The 20,761-nt window shown below is 39.5% G+C and overlaps 1 protein-coding gene across 4 annotated transcripts in view; it reads left to right on the forward strand.

Annotated features, from left to right (window-relative positions):
* LOC107549994 (IQ motif and SEC7 domain-containing protein 2) overlaps positions 1 to 19,888 on the forward strand; it is an 83,951-nt gene extending 64,063 nt beyond the window's left edge. For 3 of the 4 annotated variants that reach the window (XM_016231198.1, XM_016231199.1, XM_016231200.1), the window contains exons 2-16: positions 5,149 to 5,434; positions 6,822 to 7,022; positions 7,156 to 7,332; positions 7,913 to 8,967; positions 10,583 to 10,744; positions 10,913 to 11,035; positions 11,121 to 11,287; positions 11,399 to 11,538; positions 11,702 to 11,827; positions 12,447 to 12,546; positions 13,091 to 13,252; positions 13,394 to 13,585; positions 14,596 to 14,645; positions 15,738 to 16,972; positions 17,480 to 19,888. In XM_016231198.1, coding sequence (XP_016086684.1) covers positions 5,149 to 5,434; positions 6,822 to 7,022; positions 7,156 to 7,332; positions 7,913 to 8,967; positions 10,583 to 10,744; positions 10,913 to 11,035; positions 11,121 to 11,287; positions 11,399 to 11,538; positions 11,702 to 11,827; positions 12,447 to 12,546; positions 13,091 to 13,252; positions 13,394 to 13,585; positions 14,596 to 14,645; positions 15,738 to 16,946 — 4,150 coding nt within the window. In that variant the 3' untranslated portion in view covers positions 16,947 to 16,972; positions 17,480 to 19,888. Of the gene's footprint in view, positions 1 to 5,148; positions 5,435 to 6,821; positions 7,023 to 7,155; positions 7,333 to 7,912; positions 8,968 to 10,582; positions 10,745 to 10,912; positions 11,036 to 11,120; positions 11,288 to 11,398; positions 11,539 to 11,701; positions 11,828 to 12,446; positions 12,547 to 13,090; positions 13,253 to 13,393; positions 13,586 to 14,595; positions 14,646 to 15,737; positions 16,973 to 17,479 lie in introns of those variants that run through there. The other variant, XM_016231201.1, reaches the window with a different exon arrangement.
* The last annotated feature ends 873 nt before the right edge of the window (positions 19,889 to 20,761 follow it).

Consider the following 20,761-nt stretch of genomic DNA (forward strand, 5'->3'; position numbering starts at 1 on the left):
TCTACTCGGCTGTTTTCAACATAATAAATGGTTTTTGAGCAGCAAATCAGAATATTAGAATGAGTTCTGAAGGATCATGTGACTGGAGTAATTATGCAAAAAATATAGCTTTGAAATTACAGGAATAAATTGCATTTTAAAATATTTCCAAATAGAAAAGTAACATTTTGAAATAATTTTACTATTCAAAATAACTCTGTTTTTGCTGTATTTTGGATCAAATAAATGCAGGCTTGGTGAGCAGAAGAGAATTATTTAAAAACAATAAAAATCTTACTGTTCAAAAACTTTTGACTGGTATGTTAGCCTATAGTTTGAAGTTAAATATATTAATATTAATTAGGTGAGTCTGAGATGTTTATTTGACAGTGATTTCACATTTCTTGTTTGTATGAAGGCTAAATACAAATAAAAGGTGAACATTAATTTATTTGTGCTGTTTTTTCTCTCTAAAGTATTATATGGTTTTATATGAGGTGTCATAGACTTGGCAAATTCATTTTTCATAAGTTTGTATGCACAGACATCTATTGTGGCGTTCTTCGCAGTTTTTACAAGGCATTTTAAAATAGTGTTCATATCGATATCGGAATTATATTGTATCGACCGAAATTGAGATATATATCGTGATATAAATTTTGGCCATATCGTCCAGCCCTGTGTAGAGCCGATTGTTTTGAAGGTTTGCTGTTGCTGTGTTGGTAGTTACCAGTCCCCTGGTGTGAAGAGATTTGTTACGCACAGAGAGAGAGAGCGAGAGAGACAGTATGTGTGTGTGTTTTGCTACTGTACTGCTTGTAAACTGCATCAGCACTGCAGTAATTGACAGATCGTCGATGCAGTCATCAGGAAACCCACCGGCATGATTCTGCTGATCCCACAGCAGCGCTTACGCAAATGCACGCTCCCTATCACACCGCTGCAGACATCATGTGTGAGTTTTTGTTTCACTCCTTAGCCATGCGCTTCCATCGAAAGACTAAACTCCCGCACAGGGTACTGTGTTCAGACTGACCAATATTCCTTCTTTATGGCAAATACAAATTATCTTTAAGCGTCTGATAACCAATGTAAATAATACATACATACATATATATATATATATATATATATATATATATATATATATATATATATAGACTACATTAGACTTCAACAATGAAACATGCATTATTATTAGGCATAACAATAACTTTAATATTATTGTTGTTTATGTTGTTGCAATGTCTTAATATTATAGAACTGTTAACTAAATTGAAAATTGAATTTCCGTTTTAGAAAAATTATGGTGAAACCAGTTTAACTCGTAGAGAATAGATTAAGTTGGTAGTAGTGCTGTCAAACGATTTATCGTGATTAATGGCATCCAAAATAAAAGTTTTTGTTTACATAATATATGTGTGTATACTGTGTATATTTATTATGTATATGTAAATACAAACACATACATGTATATATGTAAAGGTGCCATAGAGTGCATTGATACTAGGAATGTTAATTTCGGTTATTTTTCCTAACCGACAACCGATGCTCGTTAACCGATTATTAACCGTTAACCGACAAGATTATTTTAAATTAGAATTGAATTAAATTAGAAAGGATACGTGTCTGTGACCCGTTAAAAATACTAACATTTGTTTAATACCGGGGATTAATTTTACATGTGCAAAAAGCAGCAAACAACAGAACATGATGATTCACATGGTCATATCACATCATGCACCTGGCAGTGCTTCTGTGAGCGGAGAAAAACATAATAAAGCTAGGCTATATACAGTGGGTACGGAAAGTATTCAGACCCCCTTAAATTTTTCACTCTTTGTTATATTGCAGCCATTTGCTAAAATCATTTAAGTTAATTTTTTTTCCTCATTAATGTACACACAGCACCCCATATTGACAGAAAAACACAGAATTGTTGACATTTTTGCAGATTTATTAAAAAAGAAAAACTGAAATATCACATGGTCCTAAGTATTCAGACCCTTTGCTGTGACACTCATATATTTAACTCAGGTCCTGTCCATTTCTTCTGATCATCCTTGAGATGGTTCCACACCTTCATTTGAGTCCAGCTGTGTGTGATTATACTGATTGGACTTGATTAGCAAAGCCACACACCTGTCTATATAAGACCTCACAGCTCACAGTGCATGTCAGAGCAAACGAGAATCATGAGGTCAAAGGAACTGCCCGAAGAGCTCAGAGACAGAATTGTGGCAAGGCACAGATCTGGCCAAGGTTACAAAAAAAATGTCTGCTGCACTTAAGGTTCCTAAGAGCACAGTGGCCTCCATAATCCTTAAATGGAAGACATTTGGGACCACCAGAACCCTTCCTAGAGCTGGCCAAACTGAGCTATCGGACTAAATACTGAGCAAAGGGTCTGAATACTTAGGACCATGTGATATTTCAGTTTTTCTTTTTTAATAAATCTGCAAAACTGTCAACAATTCTGTGTTTTTCTGTCAATATGGGGTGCTGTGTGTACATTAATGAGGAAAAAAAAATAACTTAAATGATTTTAGCAAATGGCTGCAATATAACAAAGAGTGAAAAATTTAAGGGGGTCTGAATACTTTCCGTACCCACTGTATATATAAAAAAAATACAGTCAGTCAAACATATGGGGAAAAAAACACACTGCTCAGTTTAAATATGTAGTAAAATCTGTGCCGTTTAGTGTTATCACCGTACCGCCGTGATGTTATGCAAAACATTTTGTTTTACGTGGATATTGGAACGCGAGTGAAGTAGGCTACATAATAAATAATAATTTGCCATTCAAATACATCGCGAATACGGAAACATTTGATTTTGTGTCGAATGAGAGACCCAACATTGGTTTCAGTTTCGTTTTAGCCTAAATGAATTCGTTTTGGCTTGTCGTTTATATTGCTATAGCTTCTTATATTTTTAATTCTTGTTCTTTTCTAAACACTGTTAATTGAAAGGATTTGTTGTGGAGTGAGGGGAATTAAAATAGCCTAGCTATCTTTACAGTGTTTATTATAAAGTTTGTAAACATTTTGCGTCTGCATTAGGCCCATTTCTGAATGAAATAATAAAATGCGACTTATATTTTCTCTAAAAAACACACCTTTTTATACGCGTAGCGTATTTTAAGCATGCAGCAAATCTTTTTAAATATTTTGATAAATTACTGAAAAAAATAAATAAATTACTTTTTAAACCGTTTAACTGATTGTATTAATCTGTCAAAATTCTATACGGTCGGTTAACGATTAACCGGTTAAAATTAACATCCCTAATTGATACAATATTTTAAATTGTTCTATCTACATAGAAGGAATGTGGCTTAGGTAAGGGCAAAAAATCTCCAGAAATGGTTTTACATGTCCATTTACAACCCTAGGATTTGTCCCTATAATGAAATGGTCTGTTTTTACCTTATTTGGAAGATCGTTGGGTAATTATACTGTATATAAATTGCGGGCATCAGGGAGCCGCTATTAATATGCAGATATGCACGAACGCTTTGCATGATCGAATGCATGATCGCTCTTTCACTTTCGAGATTTGCGGTTGCACGTCCTCTGTGTAAACTACAGCGGCAGTACTTACCACACATTTTTCAAGATCAGATGCTTGTCAGTGGTGCTCAGGATCTGTAAATCATTCGCCATCATCCTCAGTCATCTCTCCTTACTCTGTTTATGTGGTAAGTGAAATCTTATGTACTGTAATGTAACAGGCTACCGCTAGCAAGCAGCTATCATGTCCCTTTAGCGGCTTGCGTTATTTTATTAGAACGTGTTATTTATTTTCCGTGCCTTTCTAAATACAGACACCAACCCATCCCTGCACTTCACATCCCCTGTACAGCCTGGAACATAACATTTATTTCCATGATCTGCCATTTTCGCTATTATCCACAGTACCTGGATGGGAGATCCTGACTGTAACGTCACAGTTGGTGTTATGTTCTGATTCGCCTATTTTTCAGAACTTATTATGCATGCACTAGATTTACATAATAAGGAGGAAACAAATGGTGTTTGAGGTTCACGGTATGTCATTTCCATGTACAGAACTGTTATTATTCAACTATGCCAAGGTAAATACAGTTTTCCATTCTATGGCACTTTTAAGAAAAATATGTTATGTTTATATATTAAATGTATTTATATATAATATAAAATGTAAGAATATAAATGTATATACATGTAAATATATTCAAAATATATACTGTATGTGTGTATTTATATAAACATAATAAATATACAGAGTACACATACATATAGTATGTAAATATTTATTTTATGTAAAAACGTCTATTTTTGATGTGATTAATCGTTTGGCAGCACTAGTTGGTAATATTATTATGATGAATTGTGTCCTGTCCAGATAAATGTTTTTTTAAGTGTGCATATGCAGCCTTTTCAGATTAGCTGTTTTCAATAACTAAAAGCAAATCAGCAATTGAAAAAGAATAATAAGAATAAGATCAAATGTGACTAAAGAATACAAATTACAAATATTAAAGATAATATACATATATCAAATGAAATAGCAAAAAGCCAAAAATGTGGTTTCCTTTAGTAATACTGGCAACAGGAAGTGAGTCATCACAGTACAGTACACCTGCTTTAGCGTGAGAGGGATACTGAAGTCTGACTTACCTTTGTACACCGTTTCCTTCTTTTTTGTGTTTCTCTGTCTCTCTTTCTCTCTGAGTCATCATCAAATGACTCAATTCTTATAATTTTTTTATGCCTGGCTTCTTTCGTTGACAGTATGCCACACATGCCACTGTTTTTCCCTTCCATCTCTCTCTCTCTCCCTCTCTCTCTCTCTCTCTCTCTCTCCTTTTCTCTCTGCCTCTTTCTCTATGCATCATGTCCTCTCTCTGTTCCTCTTTCACACTCCCTCCATCTTCTCTTTTTCCTCCCTCGTTCTCCTGTATTCCGGCCAGATGGCTGAGTCCTGACTGGGCTGCATATGGGCATTTGAAATGCTAATGTTGGTTAGTGTGCTAATATGTTTGTCTACACTGATCCGTTTCAGTGCCAAGATTACAGACTTGTTTTAGTCTCAACTTGTCAACAGATAAGACCGTTTGTGGCAGTTGTTGACCTAGAGCTCATTCTCTCGCTCTCTCTCTCTCTTTATCTTGTTTCGTCTCAGTGTGGAGGGACATCCTCAGTGTCCGGACACGGCTAGCTTTTCCGACAGCACCTGTAGTCAGGGCCCATACCTGGGCAACTCAGAGCGCTACGGGAACATCCGAAACATTCCTGGCCCTCAGGAGCCTCCTGTGGCCCCTTCGAGCCCAGCGACCCTGACCTGGGCGCAACGGACCCGCAACCAGCCCGCCAGCCTGGCACTCCGCAAGCAAGAGGAAGAAGAGAGCAAGCGCTGCAAAGCGCTCTCTGACAGCTATGAGCTCTCCACGGACCTGCAGGACAAGAAGGTGTGGATCTGCGTTCCTCAAGAAACATGATCCTTAAGGTCTTTTAGCTGACTCTTGGAGTTCCCATTCGTACTTGCCGTGGTTAAGGGTTCACCTGGTCATGGAAATTCAAAATTGTGATTTAAAGTGGCCTAGAGATTGGTCATAGAAATGAACAAATTATAATATAATATAATATAAATTATAATTTTTTTATTGACTAGAAATCACTCATAAATCTAAAACAATCTTTAAAAAAATAAAATAAAATTGGGAAAAAGGGTCAGTGATATTATGCTTTTTTTGTCCTGATATATTAATTTAAACAAACATACAACAACAACAACAACAAAAAAACATTAAAAATGAAAATCACATATACAAAGATTAAACAAAAATTACATCTCTTTTGTGATTTGTGAATGTCATGTTCTAATTTCTTTTTGGTGCAAAAAGCCAAACATTTCAGGATGGTACAATTGTCCTGATAGCATAATAAAGCAAAAAAAGAAAAGAAAACCTCATTGAGTAGTTTAAACTTTTATTACAATTTCTTAGAAAAAAGAAGGTAAGCAGTTTTTAGAAAATATGAATATTTAAAAACTTTTGAAAAATGTGTGGGAACAATGCATAGTACAGCCAGGATTATATCAGATGGTCATGGCATGGTGTTCTTATACTGTATATAGTGTGAAAATAAATGTATATCATATTTATGTAAAATAACACAAGTAATGTAAAGAAAATCATGGTGTCTTCAAAAAGCAGTAATACTAGTAATATCATTAATGAAAGGAAATCTTCAGTTTGTCAAACACTGTTTACTTTTTTGTAGTGTTTTGTGCTTAATTAATGTTTATCCTAATTCTCAGCGGCACAAACAGCCCATAGAAAATCTACTTATCACAAAGTGTTTGTGTTTTAATGTGCATGGAGGCCATCTTACAGGCTTTAAACTACAGTCACACCTCGAGTGTACATAATGGCCTCCGGTCATGCTAATGTGAAGCCAAACCTCCATCATCTCACATAATGAAAGATGGGATTGCAGTTATGATACAGAGTGCTGTTATGCTTCCATATTAAATACTAAGGATCTCTGCATTGTGAAATTATCCATTCATGTAGGAGTGGCGAAAATAATCCAACACCCCAACATCTACAGAATTACTGCTGCCCATATCTTTTTTCTTTTAATAATAATTGAGAAAGACTGCTGTTAAATAAATATTTTCTTATATTCTTTGTGTTTCAGGTTTAACCAGTAAAGCATTTAGATGCGTTATACATTATTAGGTTTGAAGAAAACAATGTATCACTTCTTTCTCTCTCTTTTGCACTCTTTATTCAATTCTATTCCGTTTTCACGCTCTCTTACTGTCTGTTTGTCCATCTTCCTTTTCATTAGGTGGAGATGCTGGAGAGGAAGTATGGCGGTTACTTCCTGAGCAGACGAGCGGCTCGCACGATACAGACGGCGTTCCGGCAGTATCGCATGAACAAGAACTTTCAACAGCTGCGCAGTTCCGCCTCTGAAAGCCGAATGACTCGCCGGATCATCCTGTCAAACATGCGTTCGCAGTATTCGTTTGACGAACGACAGCCACAGGCAATATAACAGTATAATGGTTCAAACCTGCATAAAAGTAGAAAATTCAGCTTGACTGTGAAATCTTAATTCTGTTTTATGATGTTTACATAATTTCCATAAATTCCTCTTTTTACTATTCATGATTCTATAGGTTCAGCCCCAGACACCCCAGCAGCAGCAAGGTCGATATACCAGCCATCACACTTCGACTCTGGGCACAGCTAGCCAGACAGGAACCACAGACTCACAGCAGGAGACTGACTCACCTGCACACTGTCCTTCAGACAGAGAGGAGTACTCGCGTGCAGACGATGCTTTCAACAAACAGGTGACAGATGCGTGAACCCTTAGATTAAAGTTAGGTTTAAATTAATTTCAATACAGGTCAGATATATATAGTTTGGGTAGAATAGATTTAGACTGTTTCAGAACTGGTATAAAATTGTTGTTCATGTTTCCTTTGAAACAAATGGTGTGGTCTTACAACTCAGGCATCATTTCCCTCATTTCTAAATGGCAAGCCACAGCATTACACTAAAAGAACATTTGGTTACTTGTCAATTAGCTGACACTTTTTTCCAAAGCATCTTACTGCAGAAACATTCTCCCTGGAGCCTTGAAAACCTTTATAAACAGGCACAACGGTCATTAGCAGATCCGGAAAAAAAATTAGATTTTCTCAGCTTTTTGCTCAAAATGTTGTTTTTTATGAAACCTACCTACATTCAAGTGTTGATGAAAAAACTTAAGTTAGAAAAAGTTAGAATAAAACAGATTTTTTTGTTTGAAAGTAGAGGGTCTGATCTTTATTGTGATGTATTGCATGTTCAGATATTCATACAACAAAATATTCTGAGGGCCATGAAATTTTAGTGAAAATTGCGATGGCTGTGTGCTTCCTCTCTCAGGTGACATCTCTGGCTGACACTATGGACGACACTCTGACGTGTCAGTCTGGCCGAGGGGACTCTCAGGATGGTGGGGGAGGAGGTGAGGAGAGCAAGGATTTTGGCGAGTGTGTATGGAGCCGCAAACCTACCTCGCGTAGGGTGGTCATGGGGGAGCAAGAACGTCTGGGGGTTATGCACGAGGACAGCACAGCTACCTCGTACAGCGACGTCACGCTTTATATGGACGACGGCATGCCGTGTTCTCCACTATCCATCGAGCGGGTTCCCTCCAGCACGGACACCGAGTACTGGGGCGTCAGCAGCGGGGTCGGAGGACGCGAAGACAGCCGGGATACAGAGGGCGGTGGGACCAATAACAGCCGGCGTAGCACGCCATGCACCGAATGCAGAGATTTCCGGTTGCGGGGGTCACACCTCCCCGTTCTCACCATAGAGCCACCTAGTGACAGCTCTGTTGACATGAGTGACCGTTCAGATCGAGGCTCCCTCAGCAGGCAGCTGCTTTACGAGCAGGAGCCTACGGCGGGTGGATCACCTCAAGGGACTCTCAAACACAACCCCGTCCCTCGCACGCCAAATCCCTGTGTGGCACAGGGCCAGACGCGACCCCCGGGTCGCCCCATCCCTTCCCCTCTTCCAACACACGTACCACACCACACAATGATGCACCACCATCACCACCCACACCTTCACCATCCGTTGCACCACCACCCTATGCCGCACATCCATCACCCCTACCCAGACCCCACGTCTCCCTCACCCACTCAGCCTCCACTCACGCCACTTTCTTCCTCGTCCTCCGCGCCACTGCCCACTACTGGCCTGGAGCACTCGGATGGGGACAACGACTCCCTGAACTCTACCACCAACTCCAATGAGACTATCAACTGCAGCTCAGGCTCTTCGTCTAGGGACAGTCTAAGGGAACCGTTGCCTCCTCTAGGAAAACAGACCTATCAGAGAGAGAGCAGGCATAGCTGGGACTCACCCGCCTTCAACAATGACGTGGTGCAAAGGAGGCAATACCGCATCGGACTGAACCTCTTCAACAAGTAAGAGACATTCACCAAAATAGGACTGACATTGTACTGTTTCAGTTGAAATTTTAAATGGTGAGTTTAAACAAAATTTCCCTTTTTTTAAATAATGATTTTAAATCAAATATTATCAAGAACATGCAGTTTTCCACAAATGAGCATTCTTAATATTTATTGTTTTATTTAATATTTATCTAACTATATTAATTATATATAATTTTTGTTCTTTTAAAAATGCATTATCATCCCACAGACATATATATAGTTGATTTAAAATAGTGAAAAAATAAATGATAACCAATATCAATATATATTTCACACTTTTTGGGGGCCCAAAGCAAAACTTTTTTTAGGGGGCCCCTGTCAGTGGATTCATAAAAATTCCAAAATGATCACCAACCCCTTAAACAGTTCTTTCAGAGCAGTTTCTTTTGTTGTTTGACTAACTGACTTGCACTAACAGGTTTATTAGGCTGCTGTCACTTTAAGACCGAATGCACAGATCTAATACTGACAAGCATTCGATTACTTTCCCAGCTGTTTATGTTCACTTAAGACATAACTGACTGTGTTTAAGTGAAAACTCGACAAAACAACAGACATTTTGACATACTTTTGTGTTTATTTGTCCATTTGAATGTATACCCGAAGCCCAAAGTAGCCCAAAGTGTTTTGCTCTGTCTCGGATCACATGCACAGAAAGCTGCCTGGTGAACAATGTCTCTTTTGAAGCTCAGTATGCTTTTAACGTTTTTTTCATCAAGTACGTCCAGCAGGAAACTTTATATTACAACAGTTACATTACTTGATTTTATGCTGGAAGGGTAACAGCTAAAATCAAAAACGAAACTAAAAATCTGTTAATTGCGCAGCCCTAGACATTAAATCATCTTTGGGAACAAGGAGGGCCCATGGTGGTTTAGAAGCCCTACGCAACTTGCATACTTTGCGTATAAGGATGACCGACACTGAATATGTCTCTTATAAGTTCATATAAACATTAACCTAAAATCTTGATGTTAGAAAAGTGTATGGGTCTATATATTGACATTTATCTAAAGATATCTCCTCCATATGGTTTATCACACCTGTCGTATTTCATTATTACATCTTAATATTGAGGAGATGACAGGCCCAGGGTGATTTCTCTGAACCTCTTTTCTGACTTAACACCTGTATTAAAGATCACAGCTGATTTATGGTAGTACAGTTTTATTTTAACACATTACTCCTATTATAAATCATGGATAATTCATAATGAAAAGTAACTGTAACATTTTATGATGCAAGATTGATGTGTTATAAATCATTTAGCACCTTGGGAACTTTTTAGCTGGGTGCTTTAGAAATCTAATTCTGATGAGGAAATGGAACTGTAAGCAATCAAATGGATTTTAAGATCAAATGGCAGAGATCAATAAAAGACAATGCAGTAAAGCCAAAGACAGATGTGAACCTAAATCCAATTGGATACAAAGAGTCAGATTTCATTTCTGCTGAAGTGTCTATACATTTTTCTACCCTCAGGCTGTTGTTGCTATGTCTATTTTTCCTTTATTTCAGTTGTTTAAAGTTTTACTGGAATGAATCACATCCTATCTGTTTTATCCTCACTCTCCCTGTCTTCCAGGAAACCAGAGAAGGGGATCCAGTATTTGATAGAGAGGAGTTTTGTCTCAGACACACCTGTGGGCATTGCACGTTTCATCCTGGAGAGGAAAGGCCTAAGTAGACAGATGATCGGGGAGTTTCTGGGAAACCGACAGAAACAATTCAACAAGGATGTGTTGGAGTTAGTAATGATGTTTTTCTGTCTTCCAAACCCAGACTGTAGCAAAGCATCCATATGCTGTTAACACCAGCCTGGAGGCAAAAAAAAAAACAGACACTGGCTAAAAAATCAACACAAACATGTTGGCAGATGAATTTAGTGATCTTTCTTTCTGTTTTTCTTTCTCAGCTGTGTGTTGGATGAGATGGATTTCTCAGGCATGGATCTGGATGATGCCCTGAGGAAGTTTCAGGCTCAGATTAAGGTTCAGGGGGAAGCCCAGAAGGTGGAGAGACTAGTAGAGGCCTTCAGGTAGACTTTGCACTCATCTCACCCTGTGCTCTTTTCTCTGCATTTCGTAGTTCCACATGAGGATCAGCTTCTTTCTTTCTAACAGTCAGAGATACTGCGTCTGCAACCCTGCACTCGTCCGCCAGTTTCAGAACCCAGACACGATCTTCATCCTGGCATTTGCCATCATCCTTCTCAACACAGACATGTACAGCCCCAACGTCAAAGCTGAGAGGAAAATGAAGCTGGAGGATTTTATTAAGAACCTTAGAGGTGATCCAAACTGAAAATGTCTTCAAATTAATATTTGGCTTCCAATGAAAGACAATAGAGAAGTTTTCACCTTCTGTTTCTTGTTCGTTCTCCCCCTCTTTTCATTGGCAGGAGTGGATAATGGACAGGATATTCCCAGGGATTTGTTAGTGGGCATCTACCAGCGCATTCAGAAATGGGAACTCAGGACAAATGATGACCACGTGTCTCAAGTGCAGGCCGTGGAGAGGGTTATCGTGGGCAAGAAACCTGTGAGTCAAACCATGTTTCATTCATGCATGTCATACTTTTGGTTGAAACCCCATATTGTTGTTCAGCTTGTAGTAAAAAGGCCATTTGATCTCTAGTTTGTTTATTTGTGTGGTTTAGTGTGAGACAAACCAAGCTGTATTTTGATATGCTGTGCGTGTGCAGGTGCTTTCTCTGCCACATCGCAGGCTAGTGTGCTGTTGTCAGCTGTATGAAGTCCCTGACCCCAATCGACCCCAGCGGAGTGGAGTTCACCAGCGCGAGGTCTTCCTCTTTAATGACCTGCTAGTGGTGAGTCTTCACTTGATTTAAAGTCATGTGCACTTACTATAATTATATAATTATATTGCATCGGCAAATGTATACCAGATGAATAGGCCTACTTTTTTCATTTGAAAAAATCAAGAACATTTAGCATATCCACCTTTTTCTTCAAAGCGAAAGTAAGCCTATGGGCGAGACTTCCGGTTCATTAGTCGCTATAGGTAAATAACTAGAAGAATAACAACGTGCAGTAAACTGTAAAACTGTTTGCACTACAAACCAGTATGTTCATAATTAAAATAATACATTAAAATAATATGGTAAGACACACCAATTTTCAATATCAGGCAGCAAAACTAACTGTTTTGTACAGCTAAAAATAGCTGGACGCGGATGAGACCGGAAGCTAGACCCATAGAAATTACAAATGGCCTTAAATACCTATTTGTAGATATTATTAAACAAATCACGACTATTATATTTTAGTTTGTTCAAAATTGCCAGTTTTGGTCTAGAGTACAGCTTTTAGGCACAATGAAAAAAAAACATTCAGTCATATGTATCTGAGCAATTTTGTGTTAAGAGTATGTATATGTATAATGATGATAACTACACAGCCTAACATCCTGTACGTTCCCGCCTTCAGGTAACAAAGATCTTTCAAAAGAAGAAGACGTCTGTGACGTACAGTTTCAGACAGTCTTTTCCCCTGGTGGAGATGCAGGTTCATATGTTCCAGAACTCCTGTAAGTATATTCATCCCTCCATCTGTCTGACCATCTGTCCCTCCTTCTTTATTTATACTATCACTCCATTCCAGCTCGTTTACACACTCTGCTCTCATCCACTCCATCACTAGGTGCTCTCTCATTACCCTTTCCTTGCTTTCATGTAGGTGGTGTTTTGGTTTCTTAGCAGTATATGAAGGAGAAAAAGATGTCTATCTGAAAATCCTCTTCCATCTATTGTGGCTGTGCTGTTAATTGGGAACGTCTGTCTTCTATTTATCATCAGTCTTTGTTTTGCACTTGTTTTCTATTAACAAAATATCTACACATCTTTAAAAGAAGATAAATTAGCTTGAAGTAAAATTCCACATGATTAAGAGCATATTTTTTTAATGAAATATATCTTTCCTACCCCATTGACATGCTGAAACACAGTACTTGTGTGGATTTTGTCAGAATGAGAGATCTATAACTAATTACATGAGGCACAGCACATCCCTCTTTATCTGGGTCTCTCTCTAATTGACTGCATTTACCCTCTATCTCTGTCCCTCTCTCTCAGACTATCCTCACGGTATCAGACTGACATCAGCGATGCCCGGCAGCGAGCGTAAGGTCCTGATTGTGTTCAATGCGCCGAGCCAGCAGGACCGAACACGCTTCACCAGCGACCTGCGTGAGAGCATCGCTGAGGTTCAAGATATGGAGAAATACCGTGTAGAGTGTAAGAAATCCTTTAATGTTACCTGTTGTTTCACACATGACATATCAAAAGCATGAGGTTCTTTTCCTCTTTGCAAGCTGAAATTTCAGAAATTGTTCATTATGGTAATAGTCAGCAGCCCCTGGTCTCTCTTCTCCATAGCTGAGTTAGAGAAGCAGAAAGGTGTGATGCGTCCAGGGCTCTTGAGTGGAGAAGGGGGCGGGGTTGGCGGAATGAAGACTGAAGCTGTGAACGGCACTCTGGGTAGGCCCAGTCTGGATGACACGTACACTGCAGGGGAGGGGCTTAAACGAACAGCACTTAGCTCCTCACTGAGAGACCTCTCTGAGACAGGTACAACACACATTCACACAACAAAAAACCCTTTTATTTAAACTACAGCTGTCAGTCTTATGTGTTCATTTAATGGAATTGTAGCATAACAATGCAATAAGAATCAGCTCATTTTAATTATGGATGCTTCATGGATTTCTGTAGACCTATTTTGTAAAACAAACAGTCTGATTTCTTAAGCCACCTTTTTTTCTGTTCATTGCTTTTCTTGTCTGCCACAATGTCATTTTTTTTTCAGTTTCACTCAAATATGGACATTAATTGGATTCAGTACAAATAAATGAGTGTGTATTATTTTTATAAACTATTGACAGCCCTAATTTAAATTTGTTTTTTGGCTTCTTTCCATTTGGGTAAATATTTATAAGTCCACCATAGTTTGATCATGAAAGGCCTTCTGGCACAATTTTGAAGTGCTGAACTTCTATAAAGAAGTACAGTTTGACAGACACTGCCCTCTAATGGCACATTATGTCCTTGCATAAGGCTTCTTGGAAAAGTGTCTGGATTTGAATAATCATATATCATATATATTTTTGCTGTTAGTATGTACACTGTCACAGTATGCAAAATTTCTGTGTGCATATAATGTACAGATGTTACATTTGTTAAGATGTGCAGTATATGACAGAGCAGACTATATCCCACAATACAATGATATTGACTTTGACCTTCTAAGTAATATCTAGAAGGTCGGTGTTTGATGGGGCTGCAAAGTGTTAACATATTTTTACACAAAATTATATAAAAAATACAAAATAGCCATTTTATAGAGGATAACTCACAGAATTAAACATAAATGTAATTTGGTCATGTGACAAACACTACTGTTTTAAATACTTTCTAAACACAGCCCATATCAAGTTCAGTGATGTGAAGTTGAGTTTTGTCAGTAGACATTTATTCATTGTAAATGGATCATCCAGGGACAAACACCTAGTATTGAGATGTTAGAAAATGTTTTCTCCATGACCTTTGACCCTGACCTTGCTGTGCTTGGTTGGGTACAGGAAAGCGAGGCCGTAGAAACAGCGTTGGCTCTTTGGATAGTACTATAGAAGTAAGTCAGGCTGATCTGCTAACGGCTTGTAATCATAATGAAATTGAATGATCTTGTGTTTCAGCTTTCCTGAATGCATGAGACTTCTGTGTTTAACAACAACGGCTTTGCATGAATTTTTGATTGTTGTGAAGTTCAGCATGTTTAATGCTTATAGTGTAAAAACTTAATTGGTGTTTGCTTTGCATGCAGCATGTCTAATCGGTTATGCCTGGTGCTAATAACTAATGCATTGCTCTGGTAAATGAATGGCCCCAATCAGTATCTGATGGCTGCTTCTGTTTTAGAGGTTTAGATGCATGTTTAAATACATGTAAAATGAGTGAGGCTCTATAATGAGGAAGCTTTACTTTGTTATCTGACTGATTTTGTGGCTTCTGAAAGTGACACTGTCATTTCTAACTTTGGTAAGTTGCTTGAGGCTGTTTGTATCTAATGCTGAAAGGCTTTTTGGGTTGTCACTGTGCAGGAGATGTTGAGTACAGTGATGTTACACGCCTTGTCTGCATGTACTTTTAAGTATCAAGATAAATTGTTACTCTAAATTATTATTATTTTTTTTTAGAAATGTGTCATTACAAAAATTATGGCTGATATCAATAAGCTGATAATTATTTTATGTTATAACTTAACCGATAAATTGAAGTTATTTAAATTATATAATATATAGTTAAGCAATTAAAATTACACATTACAAATAAAATTTATTAATTTTAAATTCTGCAAGTGATTTCAGTCATAACAATGTTTTGTTAAATAATTAAAATATGAAATATAATATTATTTTTACACTGAACTTTGTACATGATGGCGAAATTCTTTGTTTTAGTCTTTTTTTCTCTTTTTTTAAATTAGAAAAAAGTATAGAATTTTAATAGAGAGCATTTATTGGTTATAACATAAAAATCATTATTTCTTATAATGAATTTTAATATCGGTGTATTCCTAAGAAGTAACGTGCATTATTTATTTGAAAAAAGTAACTGGGAAATGCCTGTCACTTGTAATCCGTTTGTTCTGACACTGTCCATCTACTGTCCATCTATTCCAGTGTAATGACTGTCTGGTTTTGTGTGTTTGTGCACACTGCAGGGATCCATCATTAACAGCCCTCAGCCGCATCAACGCTTGCCCATGGGGGGCGCTGTTCCTGGCTGCTATGGGCTGGAAGACTACCGGCCTCACCGCCCCATCCTGAGCCCCGGAGTAGGGGTGGGGGGTGGGCCGGGGCAACTTCACAACGCCGTAGGCAATATGGGCGGGGTCCCTGGCATCAGCGATCGAGGTGGGGGGCCGGGGAGCAGTTCTGGAGGGAGCAATTCCGGTTCCTTCCTGGGCTCTCTGTTTGGGAGCAAGCGTGCCAAACCCCCTGCTCCCCTTACTCCCCCTGGGCCACATTACCCGGCCCCCGTGCCACCTCCTACTACAGGAGGGCCGCCGCCTCCATCCCCCTCCGCCCTCAGCCAGTCAGATCCAGGTGGGCCATCCAAGATCCAAGCGCTGCACGCTCAGTACTGTCACAACAACTTTGGCCAGCCTCCGCCCCCTTACCACCATCATCATCGGTACCATATGCAGGCCGTCGCCCCTGGCCATCCGCCCACTATCCATCATACCCTACATCGAGGGTCCCTCCCACGGCGCGGGCCGCCCGTTCCTTCACACGCCCAGTTCCAGCAGCAGCTATCCCATCATGCTCTGCAGCAAGGCCGCTACGGCAATATGGCCTGCACCCCTCCGCCTCTGTCCCCGCATTCGCCCAATTCCCCCATCGCCCCTTTCACCTTCTACCACATGCATCCCAATCCCATACGCCACGTACGGATGCCCGGTCCTACCGGCAAGCTTCCTCTCACCCTGTCTCACTCTCAGCCCCACCCTCACGCCCACTCCCACGTTCACTCTCATGCCCACAGCCATCTCGTCCACGCCCACAGCCCACACCCCTTACTGGATCACTCCGCCCATCAAACTCACTTCGTTTTCTCGCCGCCCCCTCAGGCACCATCCGCTATCACCGCCCGCCACATACCCCAGGGTGCCACCCACTACATCCCGCAGTATCCACCCCTCTCCTCCATCCCACCTCCTCCACCACATTCCCCGTTACCTCCACCTTCGTCCCCACATACCCCCCTCACCCCTCTTACCCCGCTCTCACCACTGACCCCGCAGCTCCCAGGACCCATGGGGGTGCAGTCGGGTGGCCCAGGGGGCGGAGGAGGAGGCGGAGCCAGCAACAGCAGCACGGTCGGCAGCTCCAAATCCAAACTTATCAACCGTATCAGCACGGTGGTGTGAGGGTGAACCGCGGCAGAGGGCGCAGGGTCCCAACACAGAGGAGCCGGAGCCCAGGCAAGAGGAAGCACACCATACTCAGACTCTGTTACTTCCATATCCGCTTCCCTCACGTGTAGAGCGGGAATCCTGGCCGGCTACATGCTCATTGCCAGCCTGAACGGCCTCTTGCTGTTGGCTGCCATTCAAAACAAAGGCTGTGTAACAGCATCAAATCTCCGTCTGAAGATCTAAGAAGCCTAATGGAGACAATGGTGAAGCAGGTGAAGTGTATTTTAAGAGTTTGAGTTGAAATTGACATGCATCGCTGCCAAATGAATAGGTTACCGGGAGAAAGGGGGTGCCAATTTATGTTGGACTGATGATCTGGAGTTTAAGAGACCAAGTTTGACCGTACAGAAGTCAGAAGACGACAATGGTGAACTCTTTAAACACTCAACATGGAGACGAAACTGGACAGATGAGTGCAAAATATAAAAGAAACTGAACTTTTTCATTCGTAATCTTTTCGGTTTTCATGCGGCAGAGGGCGCAGGGTCCCAACGCAGAGGAGCCGGAGCCCAGGCAAGAGGAAGCACACCATACTCAGACTCTGTTACTTCCATATCCGCTTCCCTCACATGTAGAGCGGGAATCCTGGCCGGCTACATGCTCATTGCCAGCCTGAACGGCCTCTTGCTGTTGGCTGCCATTCAAAACAAAGGCTGTGTAACAGCATCAAATCTCTGTCTGAAGATCTAAGAAGCCTAATGGAGACAATGGTGAAGCAGGTGAAGTGTATTTTAAGAGTTTGAGTTGAAATTGACATGCATCGCTGCCAAATGAATAGGTTACCGGGAGAAAGGGGGTGCCAATTTATGTTGGACTGATGATCTGGAGTTTAAGAGACCAAGTTTGACCGTACAGAAGTCAGAAGACGACAATGGTGAACTCTTTAAACACTCAACATGGAGACGAAACTGGACAGATGAGTGCAAAATATAAAAGAAACTGAACTTTTTCATTCGTAATCTTTTCGGTTTTCATGTGTCTCAGATGACAATCATTTCAGGGTCAGTCAGAAAATGTTTGCTTGATACATTCCTCAAAATTATCAAATGTATTCCTCAGCGCATAAGAAGGGCCAGCATGCACTTAGGGGGATGCCAAACACTATGTTTGTCATCTTAAAAGAGACTTTTATTTTGCCCTTTGAGTGAAAGGACAGGATTGGAACTGCTGAGAAAACTTACATCACTACACAGGGAAAAAAAAACATTATTTTGAATCTATTTGACGAATGTTTTATATTTTATTTTTTGTTTTGTTTTGTCTTGAAGAGGCTGGGCATCCGGTTTGCAATAAGTCAGTAAAAACACTTTTTTGAAGACCTCAGTGAAGTCATTATGTCATTTGCGCCAAACAGAATGTGTAGAAAGAGATTTTAAATTGTTTGGTTGATATTTTGTTCTTTTGTTTTGTTGCTATTATATAAGACAATTAAGCATACAAACCTAAATGCAAAGTACACAAAAGAGTCATGACTAATAGCAACCAATAATCAGGACATAGATCAGCGCCTCCTCTATTTATTTCCTGCCACCTGTTACCTCAGCATCTCTCTTTCCCTTTTTTAGCATCACCATTTCACTATTATTTTCATCTTGTCAACTTAAACAATCTCGCCTGACCAATAAAACATTTATATTTGGCAATTCATCACATAACCTTAGTGCCTACTGTAAAGGTTTGTCATTGGAGGTTTGAGATCAGTGTGATACTTTCTCTGGATGACCTGTTGGAGGAGCAGGGTGTTTGTATAGAGTGTCATTGAAATTTTGAAGTGAAATCTGTACTTATGGGCTTGGTTTTGTACAACTTCGGCGGTCAAAATGTGTTACAGATATCTGAAATATTTAGAAGTAACTGAATTTTAAAAAGAACATCTGGATATGGGTGATTTTAATAGGTTACTTTATTACTATTATGATGTCAAATACTGCTGAATATACTGAAGAATATAATTCTTGCTATTTTTGGTGTAAAAGCTACTACTAATATAATACATGGATATGTTTTAGCAGAGTGCCGTGCTGAGTGTTTTCTAAGAGCTTTTTTTAGACAGACCAACAGGCTAGTTTTTTTTTTTTTCTTTTTTCTTGGGGGGTGTACAATTAATGTTTAGCAAACTAATTGGACTGCTAATTTCAGGTAAATGTTTTGCAGCAAGTTTGTAAAACTATATTATCCACGTAAAAGCTATATGAGCTGTGTAAAACTCATTGTTGCCAGAAGCCATACACACTTGAGCAACTCGCTCTTTTAATATTGTGAATTTACGCTGAGTTGCATGTCCAATGTCAGTGCCCTCTTATTTTTTTATATGAAAGCGTATTTAGGGGACTTACATTTACACACAAGCACACTCATTCACACTGAGAAGCTGTAAAAGCATCTTTAAATGTGAAGATCTTTTTGCTGAAAGTTTCTGGTTTTGCACATACACAAGTTAAAGATCAGTGCCTAGGATCCGAAGCTCCAATACCATCTGTGTCCCTCCAAACAGTCCCTTTCTCTTTCCTTACTTCCCCCCTCTTGACAACCAAAATGGGCCGTTCTCTCTCCATTAAGCAGAATCATTCACAATATTACATTAGTGATGTGTTAATGTTGAGTTTTTTTTATACTTATAAAATGTTAACATTTTTTAAAAGTCCTACAAGGATGAAGACATCTTAAATAAGATGATTAATCTCTGCTGCTAGGCCCAGCCATTTATGTTTTATTTATTTATTTTTCATTATTTTCTTTGCCTATATAAATCATGTTGAGTCAAACTACAATACTGCTTATTCAGGTAATGGATTCCAGTACTTAAAATCTGCTAGCATTACCCATATCCGGAAACCTTAAAGGGTTAGTTCACCCAAAAATGAAAATTAGCTTGTGTTTTACTTACCCTCGAAGCATCCTAGGTGTATATGACTTTCTTCTTTCAGACGAATCCAGTCGGAGTTATATTAAAAATTGTCTTTGATCTTTCAAGCTGTTTAATGGCAATCAGCGGGTGTTGCAGTTAAACAGTCCACAAGTCATCAAATAAAGCTTGCGCATTCATAATAAAATGTGCCGCAGATGGCTCCGGGGGATGAATAAAGGCCCCCTGTAACGAATCCATGAGTTTTTGTAAGAAAAATATCCATATTTCAAACGTAATAAACTCTTTTCTCTCAATTCCGTTATCTATCATACACGGATCCATTCCGAGGTGTTGCAGTTAAACAGTCCACAGGTCATCAAATAAAGCTTGCGCATTCATAATAAAATGTGCCGCAGATGGCTCCGGGGGATGAATAAAGGCCCCCTGTAACGAATCCATGAGTTTTTGTAAGAAAAATATCCATATTTCAAACGTAATAAACTCTTTTCTCTCAATTCCGTTATCTATCATACACGGATCCATTCCGGCGGAAGGCTTATGACGAATGCGCAGTGCGCACGTGCCTCTGAGATATGCTGGTCTCGCGAGTTTGTTTAATAGGAGCAAAGGAAGCAAAGTTTCCTTACTTTAGTAAAGGAAAACCAGTCTCCTCTTGGTTTATATCGAAATCCTACGACATTTTTCTTTGCAAATCCTTGGTTTGTACTTCTAATTTGTGACCGGCGTTTTGTTTTGTTCTCTCTCCGCATTCGTCACTAATCATGCAACGGAAATTGACACGCCGGAACTGCTTTAGTGGATGACAGTCAGCGGAAGTGAGAGAAAAGAGTTTATTACGTTTGAAATATAGATATTTTTCTTACAAAAACTCATGGATTCGCTACAGGGGACCTTTATT

This window comes from Sinocyclocheilus grahami, unplaced genomic scaffold (assembly GCF_001515645.1).
Source record: "Sinocyclocheilus grahami isolate Dianchi unplaced genomic scaffold, SAMN03320097.WGS_v1.1 scaffold384.1, whole genome shotgun sequence".
NCBI classification, from domain to species: Eukaryota; Metazoa; Chordata; class Actinopteri; order Cypriniformes; family Cyprinidae; genus Sinocyclocheilus; species Sinocyclocheilus grahami.